General features: G+C 44.9%; 1 protein-coding gene across 1 annotated transcript; it reads left to right on the top strand.

Annotated features, from left to right (window-relative positions):
- Positions 1–1,550: 1,550 nt before the first annotated feature.
- On the top strand, positions 1,551–11,448 carry LOC130129632 (oxygen-regulated protein 1-like). The gene is made up of 6 exons (XM_056299221.1): positions 1,551–2,180; positions 3,417–3,584; positions 4,129–5,095; positions 7,649–9,723; positions 9,913–10,109; positions 11,055–11,448. The coding sequence occupies exons 1-6, from the start codon at positions 1,551–1,553 to the stop codon at positions 11,446–11,448; spliced, it is 4,431 nt and encodes a 1,476-aa protein (XP_056155196.1).
- The last annotated feature ends 209 nt before the right edge of the window (positions 11,449–11,657 follow it).

The raw sequence follows: 11,657 nt of genomic DNA, 5'->3' as shown, positions 1-11,657 counted from the left end.
TTTTAAAAAGTATCGACTATCCAATGAGAGCTTCTTGAAGACTTTGATAACTTTGTAAAATTCTCATATCAGTATTTATATAGTTTGTATATTTTTTAGTTTTACAGTTCATAGTTTTTCCCCATGACCCTAAACTGAATTAAGCAGGTACAGATAATGGATGGATGGATGGATGGCTGAATGGATGGATGGACAGATGAATAGATGGATGCATGGATGGATCAATGGATGGACGAATGAATCGATGGATGAATGGGTGGATGCATGGACAGACAGATGGATGGATGGCGGATGAATGGATGGACGGATGGATGGATGGACAGATGAATGGATGGATAGTTGTTACATTTTTCAGATATGACTGATAAGTATGTATGTATCTACAAGTGAATGAAGCACCGCTAATGAGGAATTTCTACTCTTCTGTTGCTTTGCTAAAACCAAGGTAACGAGGTAATGAGCTAATCGAACGTGTCAATCAGCGGCCAAGTCGGGCCGTCTAACCTGGCGTTCAGTCATTTGAAGTAAACACCATATGTTTACCAGAGGTCAGCCAGCCTGTTGACAAATGAATCAGCCTTAAATAACAGATGATGTGTTTCTGACACAGTTTTTTTCTTCACATGACATATAATTCAGTGTAATGTAAAAACCCGTGAGTAACATAACTATGTGTCTTTTCAGATTTTGGGATTCACGACACGGTCACCTCGTTCTCCTTATCACTGACACAAACATTTCCCTCAGATTATCTGCGACATACCGAACACCGTATGTGTACAGGAAAATGACTGAACAAAAACATTCAAAAGATCATTAGATTTTGTTTGTGTAGACATGTTCAATATGTGCGGACTAAACTTTTATTTGCGAGACTAAGGAGTCAACCAGTATTATTATTGCAGCATTTTGTCTATTTTTTTCCCCCGGTTACAGTCATGTGTATGAAGTATTATGCAGAATACTGAACAAATTCAACATTTTGGTTCTGAAAATTCTGAATCTGAGGTGGCACAGTGGCGCAGTGGTTAGCGCGGTCACCTCACAGCAAGAAGGTCCTGGGTTCGAACCCCAGGGTAGTCTAACCTTGGGGGTCGTCCCGGATCGTCCTCTGTGTGGCGTTTGCATGTTCTCCATTTGTCTGCGTGAGTTTCCCCCAGGTGCTCCGGTTTCCTTCCAGAGTCCAAAGACATGTAGGTCAGGTGAATCGGCCGTACCAAATTATCCCTAGGTGTGAATGCATGTGTGTGTGTGTGTGTGTGTGTGTGTGTGTGTGTGTGTGTGTGTGTGTGTCGCCCTGTGATGGCCTGGTAGCCTGGTCAGGGTGTCTCCCTGCCTGCTGCCTATTGACTGCTGGGATAGGTTCCAGCATCCCCGCGGCTCTGAGAGCAGGATAAGCAGTTTGGATAATGGATGGATGGATGGATGGATGGAAATTCTGAGCCTAAAAGTCGATAGAGACGAACAGCACAGGGACCATCAATGTCTCAATGAAATATTTTTTTCATGCTGTAACTTGTCTTTCTTTTTTTTACAGCTAACCAGCTATAATGAATGAGTCTTGGCCTCGGAGGGTCCCCCCTGACCAGTCATCAGGGAGCGGGCACACCTTGGGCACCTCTCGCCTACCCTACATCATCGACCCCATCCCATCTAAGAGGGTCTGCTTCTACAAAAGCGGGGACCCTCAGTTCAATGGGCTGCGCATGGTCATCAACAACCGCACCTTTAAAACATTCGATGCCCTCCTGGACAGCCTGTCCAAAAAGGTCCCGCTGCCATTTGGCGTGAGGAATATCACCACCCCGCGGGGCATCCATGCTGTTCACACCTTGGATGAACTTGAAGATGGCAAGGCCTACATCTGCTCTGATAGTCGTAAGGTAAAACCCATCAACCTGACACTGGCCAGGAGGAAGCTGACACCTTGGTACTATGCCAGGCCCACAACCGCCCGCAGTAGGACTGGGCTGTACCCTGGCCGGGGCAAGCACAAACAAGATCGTGTACGAGTCCGCACGCCAAAGAGGCTCACGGTTTTCCGCAACGGCGACCCCTCTGTTAAACACACTGTGATACTTCGGAAGAGGACAATGCCCACCTTTGACTCTCTGTTGGATTACATCTCTGACTTGATGCAGTTCCATGTGTTGAAACTGCACATGCCTGACGGGAGACGTGTGAGTGTTTTACACTGACCATAAAACACCTGATCATGGGGGCATCTGGGTAGCGTGGCAGTCTATTCCATTGCCTACCAACAGGGGGATTGCTGGTTCGAATCCCCGTGTTACCTCCGGCGTTGTCGGGGGTCCCTACAGACACAATTAGCCGTGTCTGCAGGTGGGAAGCCGGATGTGGGTATGTCTCCTGGTCGCTGCACGAGCGCCTCCTCTGGTCGGCCGGGGTGCCTGTTCGGGGGGGGGGGGGGGGCTGGGGGGAATAGCGTGATCCTCCCATAAGCTACCTCCCCCTGGTGAAACTCCTCACTGTCAGGTGAAAAGAAGCGGCTGGTGAGTCCACATGCATCGGAGGAGGCATGTGGTAGTCTGCAGCCCTCCCCGGATCGGCAGAGGGGGTGGAGCAGCGACCAGGGCAGCTTGGAAGAGTGGGGTAATTGGTCGGGTACAATTGGGGAGAAAGGGGGGGAATAATATTATTTTTCCCTGGTTTTTGGAGAATCGAAATGACCACAAACTTCACCAATCCCCAGCCTTGACATACCCGCCAACAGCACAATAACCAGTTTGATGAATCGAATGGCCGATAATTGTTCAGGCACACGTGAAGCTCCAATCTATAACCCAAAACCAAACAAAAGGCCTCACCTTTGCATAAGATCAAATTTTTCATCTGACTGTTAAGGCTTGTCTACACAGGCATTTTTGCAAAAATCAAAGACATTCTTTTAGTTTGGTACAACAGGATAGGAACAATAGAGTGGAGGTTGTTTTCCATCTGCGAGCCCTTAAAGCATGTTTGTACATTCACCAATAATTGATTTGCTCATAAATTTAGACCAAAGCTTCAGTCCAAGTAAGAATTTAACACCTGTCTCGCAAACTATGCTAGTGATTTTCAGGCTCTTGCAAGAGGCTCTATTGATCCATAATGGACTGACTTAGAAACTGGACTGCAAATAACTGTCAAAAGAGGGGGAGAGTGATAAGCTTCTTTGACAACTCATCCTAATACGCGGAAGTGCATTCTGGGCTATGGCATTATACCGTGGGGCCCATAGCAGAGGGATCTACAATGAATTAAGAGCCTGCCCGGTTTTAGTGAGAGGACATTTTAGACCTTTTATTGTAATTATCATGTCTTTAATGCAGTTCTCGGTTAGGTCTGCTTGTGCAAGTAACAGGTCCTTTCTCAGCTTGTTTTTACAATGAAGCCTTTGCTTATTTCGGTGTCAGGTGGACGGCCTCCCAGCTTTGATACTGTGCTCTGGGACTGTGGTGGCGGCAGGCAGGGAGCCTTTCAAGCCTGGAAACTACAGTGCACAGAGATCGTCTGTTGAAACACGGTTATCCAGCAAGCGGATGGGTCCTAAAAAACTGAAGCCAGTTCACCGTAAGTCTATTGTTGTTTTTTTTTAAATTTGATTTTGATACAGTATACACATGCAGGATTGCGATATCAAATACTTGCAAGGTTTTGTTAATTAGAATAAGAACTGCTGTCAATTTGAAGCTTTATTTCAATTAACTTGTAAGTCTAAACCTGTTGGCACACAACACATGCAGTACTACTGTCTGTGTGGCAGTAATCTACCCGCTCTCTGTCTACTCACTGGCTGAGGAGTTGGAAAGTGCTGAGGTGCTAAAATCTGATATAATACCGAAGGTGACCTACATACTCTCTCTATGCGCCAGTCAGTTCTTGTGCATTGTGAACAGCGCATCGTCAACGTCATGGTATATCAAAATCGTCTCTAATCATTTTTTCTCTTTCTTTTCTTTTCATGCCCCTTGGATATCATCTCCAAATGAAATATCCACGCTTTGAATTTTGGAACATTTCTACTCGGTTTAATGACGTTCATTTTTTACATCAACTGACTCAAAAGGTAAAAAGAAGTCCACATCAAGTGGTGACAAGTCGAGGAACTTCTCCCCATCTTCACAGAGATACTTTGTGAATCAGATACAAAACTCCATTACGGAAAGCGTATGCGACTTCCCCAGTAACCCCACAGACTCTGTTGAGTTGGATGTAGGTCACATGCTGGAGTCAGTAGCAGAAACGGAGGGGGACACCTGCCCTGGGGATGGAGCTGGAGGACAGGAAATTTGTCTGCCTAGTGAGGATGATATCGAGAAGTCTTTTCGGGTGAACCAGGATGGCAGCATGACAGTGGAAATGAAGGTTCGCCTGACTATTAAGGAAGAAGAAACTGTCCACTGGACAACCACCCTGACCAGGTCCAACGTAGCCAATCAGCTCAACACAATGTGCTTGCCAGAGCCTGAGCCTGCATCTCAGCCTCAAACTCAGCCGGACCAGGACAATAGCTCTGCTGAATCCAAACCACAGGATCCACAAGACTCTGCTGCTTCCATCAACAACGTCTACAGGGACAGATCTAAAGATGATGATGATGATGATGAGCCACCATCATTGGATAATAGACTCACCATCGAGGAGAGGAATGAAGAGGATCCTGTGAAGGCGCAGATGGTTATGATGTCTCCGAGGAGGGTTCCCAACCCAGGCCCCTGGACATTTGGAAAGAAACAGGCCTCGATGGAAAGCATAAAATCATTGTCCACACAAGCGATAAAAGAAGGCATCACTGGTTCATACTCCTACAGAGAAGAGACAGAAACCATAGCAGTGACAGAGCAGTACCGCATGATCAAACAGACTAGCACCAGGCCAGTGCCCAAACCCAGAAGACTTGCCTCTGTGGATGTTAACGACAAAAACAATAGGAATATATCGTCATTCAAGTCAGCAGGAATGAGTGAGATCCTACAGATTGAAGACACCGGGGAGGAGGTCACCGAAACTGTGTTACACATATATGAACAACAGACCTGCCAGGAAAATTTCCATGCCAACAGTCACTGTTATACACAGGGTTTCAAGTACGGTAGACCTGCTACCTCTGATACCATGCAGTTTTCATCCAATAATGATTTTGAAACTGAGCTAGGTAGACCCTCCACAGCTTCAGAGTCCACCAGAATCTGGAGAGCTGAAAACATGTCGCTCATGTCTGATTTAACTGTGCCATCTCCAAAGACTTCTGCAGACTATTTATCCCCTCCGATAAAAGGAACAATGCAACCTTTTTTCCCTAAACCCACTACAGGTGAAGATTCATCTCAGTTACTGGCAACGTCAACCAAAGAGACTTCCCGACAAAGGTTGGTCAATAAAGCTAAGATGACGTCCTCAAAGCCTAAAGTGATTAGGAGACGGGCTCATTGGATTGTGTCACCAGGGAAGACACGAAGAGAGAATGGTGCAAATGCATCCAAGAAGCATAAATTGGTAAAAACTTTTTCCAGTGCTGGATTCATCAAGAGAATTTACGGATACAGGGCAAAATCTGCCAAAAGCACCGTTAAGCTTAGAAAGAAACCAACCTCAAATGGAAGAGGAGGTGTTAAAACAAAGAGCTCAGAAGCGTCTGACGACACAATCAAATTTGTCATCAGTGACTCAAACATACTATCACCAATGAAAGAAAACAAGCCTGAAAGCATTTCTTTTCAAAAGAATATGCTGGATGCCGCACACGGTGAAGTAAGCCTTCCAAGAGGCACACTGAGACGTCAGACATCCATGCATCAGGAGACAACCAACAACACAGAGCCCTTCAATGTCAATGAAAGCATGTCTCTCCCTGCTATCAACTCCTCCAGCTCCGTTATTAATGAATACGTTGAACAATGGCTGGAAAAAGCCCAGCCTGACCCCAACATCGACCCTGTTGACCAAACTCAGATAGTGAAGGTAATAAATCGTGGGGAAACGGATAATTCTATGCTTGGGGAGTCGATAATTAAAGAGGAGTCAAGCTGTTCGGAGGTGGGAACCAAAAAACCATCAAGTCCAAGTTTAAAACGTGTCCCGTTGCCAGATAGTTTTTTTGAAGGTAAAGTGAAACACAGAATCCAATCCTTTGAAAACAAACAATTTCCATCAGGTTCATCCCTTGAGAAAACTGTAGTCACTCAGGAAGTTGTTTGCATGGACAATGCAGCGACGAACAAAGCATCATGCAATAGCTTAGTTCGGAATGACAAAAGAGAAATAAAGCAATCGTCAAACAATATTTGTTCAGAAATGAATCCACCACCTGCTGTAGCATCGACAGACGTACCATCAGAGAGTCGAGCACAGAAAAAAACGACACCTATAAAAATCTTACTTCCACATAAAAGTCTTTCAATGGACAAAGCACCGAAACCTGGTGAAAGTCCAGTGGGAGACGCAGAGATACCAAAGACTGAACACTGTGTGATGGATGCAGCCTCAGTGGCCAGTAGTCCCTTATATAGGCTTTCATCTGCAAGCAGTCTAATGTCAGATAGACCGATATCCATCAGTCCGGCATCTGATCAGCTGTCCTCCCCTCCTGGACACACACTGGAAGAGACCCCATCAATTCAGAATAACATCCCTCCTAATCTAAGTGAAGCACCATTATCAAGAAACTCTTCAGTGAAAAGGACTCGGTTGATCAGTAGTATTTCCCTGGAAAGACAAATGTCTCTCAGAAAGGCTTCTTTGGAGAAATGTGCTTTAACCCAAGAAGCTACCGTAACACCCACCTTCATCAATAATGAGGATGGAAATGAGAAGGCAAATTGCCGCTCCTCCCCGGGGACACAAACACCGAGCGAAAACATGTTTGAAAAGATACCCAAACCTAATAGTATATCGGATTTAGCCTCATTAGCATCCATTCCTACACACTGTGTCTCTGCATCGCCGACTAGTTTAGCATCTGAAGAAAGGGTTTCATCTGTTAGCCTTTCGTCAAAGGAGGCTGCGCCGTCAACCAATCGTCCATTTGAGGAGACAAACGCAACTAAATTGCCACCCTCTGTCTCCATTCAAAAAGAGGCCTCATCTCCTAAACCTGTGATGAAAAGGGTAAAACTGATCAGTAATCTATCTCTGGAAAAGAAACTCTCAAACAGGAAAGCCTCTTCTGAAATGTCTGAACTTCCAAATGACCCTCAAGCAGAAAAGACCCAAGTATCCAGCAGTCCTTCCGTGGGGAGGTCACCGCTTCCAAGAAATCAGTCGTGGAGCTCTGTGTCATCACACAACCATTCCCCTGATAGAAATACAAGACAAACTCACCGAATAGGTAAACCAACCATGCCAAATAGTAGTCCTTCCATGCAGAGGCAGTCTTTGGCTCCTAAAGCCCTTTTGCAGAAAAGATTTTCTCCATATTCTCAGTCACTGGTGCTGGTGTCACCACCTATGAAACCCAGGGCAAAGAAAAAGTTTCTCTCACGAAGTCATTCCCAAGCTAACACACCACAGGGTCCAAATAAGTCAGGGGAAAAAACACCATTACAAAGAAAACATCATCAATCACCGTTGTCAAAGAAATCAGAGGCAGAACTCCGTGATTCATCTTTGGACCAGACATTAACCCATGCCACTCCTACGACATTAGGTCCTGAGCTGCACGATGGGAATAAAGGGGAAAAGACAGATTGTGATGACATTACAAAAACACCAACATTGAAATCCCTGACAGAGGCACAAATAATGCCAAAGCCAAATCTGGGAAACCAGCCAACCATTAAACCAATGCTCGAAAAAATCTGTTACTCAATAAAGGCAATCAGACAAATCACACAGAGTAAGCGTCCATCATGTCTCCAGAAGTCCAACAGCTTGCCGGACTTTTCCTCTCATGTAGCGTCTACATTTGGCTCGTCAACAAAAGCCCTCCTTGCCTTCTTGTCTGTTATGACCTTAAAGGAAAGCATAACAAACCTCGGTAGACATGAACTAAATGCTAACAATGTGAGCTGTGCTGAGGCTTTAAAAATGATAGACTCCCTCAGAGAAATAGCGAGTATTGAGGATTCTGATGAGCTGAGAAGTAGTCTATCAGACTTGCAAAAGTCAACTTCGACACAACTTCTCCAGGGCTGGAGGGGCTTTCAGGAACTCAGTGACAAATGCAAAAGTCCTTCCCCCGTGCCAAATCCTTTAGAGCCAGAGGCTGTATTCGAGGCCAACTCTGTGGAACACTGTGTAATAGATGAAAATGTTATTGATGAGCTAATGCATGAATTAGGACTACCTGAGCAGCTGCAGGAGGAATTGGCTGCTCTTCCTGAGAGTAAAACAACTGAGAGTGACAACAAAGAAAAAATGGCTGCCAAAATTATTGAAAAAGTTGAATTGCCACCAGAGGAAAGAGTTAATGCCAAGTTCCCCCCTCTCCCTGAGGAAGGAGCCATTAAAGTCAGTGGCTGTGATCAAAGTGACAAAGCCCATTTTGAAGAAAAGTCCACGATTAAGCAATTAGCAAACATTAGCAAACCTGAAGAGTCCAGTTCAGGCAGTCTTTCACTGAGTATAGAGACACATCAAAAACAGCTGAACTTATCCAGTGAACAAAAAGAGGTTTGCCAGGCTGCCATAGAGAGAGACTTTAAATCCAAGCAGGATAGTTTAGAGGAGAAGCATGAAACAACATATCCACCAAATGACCAAAACCAAACATCTGAAGAAAGAAGCCTTGACAGTGCTGTTTTGCTGGACTGTGCTGAAGGCAAAGAGAACATTGAAGACGTGGAGTCATGCAGCGATGTGGAGAATGAAGGAAATCAGGTGGTGGAGCAAGGAAAGGAAGGCATACATGAGGTCAAATCGAACCGACAGAAACCGCACGTCACATATATGGATGTAAAAGTTAGCCACGAGAAAAGTCTTGGGGAAGATAGTTTAAATTCGAAGGGTAAAAAGTCAGAAGTGACATTAGAGACAGATAGTGGGGAAAGCATTTCCATCCCTGAGGAGAAGCTCGCCCTGGATGATGAGACCTGTTCAGGTATAGAAGGGAAGAACAAGTTTTGTGCCAAGAAATATCTAGACCAAAAACCTAGCTGTCAGAAAAACACTCTTCATTCTGGATTTGAGCAACAATCCGGTTCAGATGAGGAGGAACCACAGGTTGAACATAAGGAGTTGCAGCAGCTGAGTGACAATAACATCTTGGCTCACTCTGAAAGCCCCTCCGAGTCAGAGGTGGAAAAGGACAAGCAGGCCAATGTTCATTACTGTGACAGATTAAACACAAGCATTGAAAAAAGCCTGGATACGGAGGACCGGTCCAGCTCTGAAGAAAATCAGACAGAGGGTGACTGCGAGAAGCTGCAGGACACAGACAGCAAAGATGCATCAGCAGTTCTTACATGTCAGTCTAACTTAGAGAAGGGACAGAACAAGCAGCCAATCACCAACTGTATGAGATTAAATATTAGCAGTGACAACAGCACATCCAGCCCAGATGTTGAAGAGCTGTCTACTTCAGAGGAAGGACAACCAGAAGCTGAATGTATGGAACAAGAGGCAGCTATGGCAGACATTTTGTCTGGACCTCAGGAAGTCCAGGATAGTATGGATGAGGAGCAAAAAGCTCATATTAATGATCTTACAATGGAACATTTGAAAAACTATACAAAGCAACAGATTAGCAAAGCAGATACAGAAAATACATCTGAGGAAGACAAGGTTAGCTTAGAAGATGATGAACATTATGCAGATAACTTAGCTAATATGCAAATTGGCGATCAGACTTTTCAAAAGACGGATCAGACTAATTTGGGAGATGGGCCAAGAATTTTTGTAGGAAACCATAATTCAGAAATTATACAACATGCTCTCAGTTTGACAACACAGTCTTATATTTCGGGTAAGCAGTATAGTTTTGACATAGATGAAGATAGCGGAAATGACCTCAGAAGCTGTGAAGAACCTGCTGATGAGGGAGAACAAGCCAAAGCTGAACATGATCAGTGCACCTCAATTGAGGAGGAATTAAGCTATGAGGAGCGAGACTCCAGCTCAGAGGAAGAGCATGCTAGCATGACAGGATATGTAGAGGAGCACACCACAGGGTATCATGAAGCACTGCCTGAAAAAGAAACTAATAGTGAAAAGACTGCGGGTGAAACAACTCGTCAGTCTGAAGAAATAATGTCACAATCTGTGGCAGAGAGAATAAGCCTTTTGGAAAAGCAAGTTGCCAATGCTCACAGAAAAAACCGGTTAGAGAGTTCTGAAGTCAGACAACTTGCAAAAAATGATGCTCCTTTTGTGTTAGATGTTGACGATTCAACATCAGAAACACCAGCATCACACTTAGGTCTGTGCACCAGATCATCACCTCAGTCCTCACTTGCATTCAGCTATGATTCTGGCATTACTGCAACCAAGGAGCCCGAAGGCAGTAGGGTCAAGTTTATCAAGGAGATGTTCCTGGCAAAAAGTGTTGCAGATACTCAATATGGGCAAAGAATCACCACCCCAAATATCTCACAGCTTTCTGATCACAGACCAGGGACTTCAGATAGCGGTGGCTATCAATCTCAGACTTCAACTGAGCTGTCCAGTGGTGAAGAGGATTCATCTCGGAAATCTATCGCTAAAGGCTTTGTGAGACGGACAATTGAGAGGCTTTACAGCAAGAAAGATGCTAACACTGCTGAGGCAGCAAATCAGAGGCCCCCATCTAAACCAAAACAAAAGAAGAAAGAAGGTTCGGGCATTTTCTTCCCTTTCTACACGGCACAATCCAAAGTGACGTCTGATTTGTCTTACTTCAATTCAACTAGCGCACTGGACACATTTAGCGAAGCAACACGTTGCATTGCTTTTAACGCACAAGTCGGGCCTGGAGACAGTGTCTCAACTGATGAGGGGAGGTGGCTCCTTAGGGAAAACACGCTGATCAGGAAGTCTGTCTCAGACCCAATTGGAATAAACAAAACGTTTGAAAAATCACTGCCAAATGACACGACACGTGAGGATACAATAGAGAATGTCCCATACTCCCTTTTTAGTTCAAAGTCTGATGTGGAGGGCAAAGGAAATTCTGCTGTGACGAAGTGCACCTACTTTTCTCTTCCCCATGCCAGTGACTCGGACGTGTGTCAGGATGACCTGAGCACTGTGAGTAAGAGCAGTGCACGTGGCGACAGCAGTGTAGAAAGAACAGAAGATTCAGAGGAAACCAAAAAGCAAGCAGCGAGGAGTAGTGCGCCGCACGGCTTCACTGTTGCTGACCTGAAGATGCTTGATAACAAAGTACACCCACTGATAGAGGGTCCCCCTGATGGCGAGGCTGTTGTGGTGCAGCCCAGGAAAGGTCACGGGGTCGTCACCAGAAGGCCGCAGGAGCCAGATGTATTGGATATACTGTACACATTTTGTGGTCAGCACTGTCCCATCCTGTGATAAACCAAGGTTAGCTTGAGTGAAGCTAATACTCCAACAACAATTGTGCACGTAAAGGGTGGACTAAATTCAGCTTCTTTTTTTTCGCTAAATAGGTGTACCTTGTTAGGTGATTGTAAAAAATTAACCTCTTATTGGTGCCTACATTCAAAAGTTGCCATAGCTTTGGCTTATTATAACGCGAATTTGACATAACTGCTGAATTTTGT

Source organism: Lampris incognitus, chromosome 19, assembly GCF_029633865.1.
Source record: "Lampris incognitus isolate fLamInc1 chromosome 19, fLamInc1.hap2, whole genome shotgun sequence".
In the NCBI taxonomy this organism is placed as follows: domain Eukaryota; kingdom Metazoa; phylum Chordata; class Actinopteri; order Lampriformes; family Lampridae; genus Lampris; species Lampris incognitus.
Note: the sequence above shows the minus strand (reverse complement) of the source record. Positions and strands in the feature narration are given on the sequence as shown.

What these genes read in the sequence shown, in the direction of transcription:
- LOC130129632 (XM_056299221.1), top strand. Translation starts at nt 1,551, where the DNA reads ATGAATGAGTCTTGGCCTCGGAGGGTCCCCCCTGACCAGTCATCAGGG. An exon ending in ACATGCCTGACGGGAGACGT is followed by an intron (nt 2,181 to 3,416) that starts GTGAGTGTTTTA and finishes TTTCGGTGTCAG; the next exon opens with GTGGACGGCCTCCCAGCTTT. An exon ending in TACACAGGGTTTCAAGTACG is followed by an intron (nt 5,096 to 7,648) that starts GTAGACCTGCTA and finishes CTACGACATTAG; the next exon opens with GTCCTGAGCTGCACGATGGG.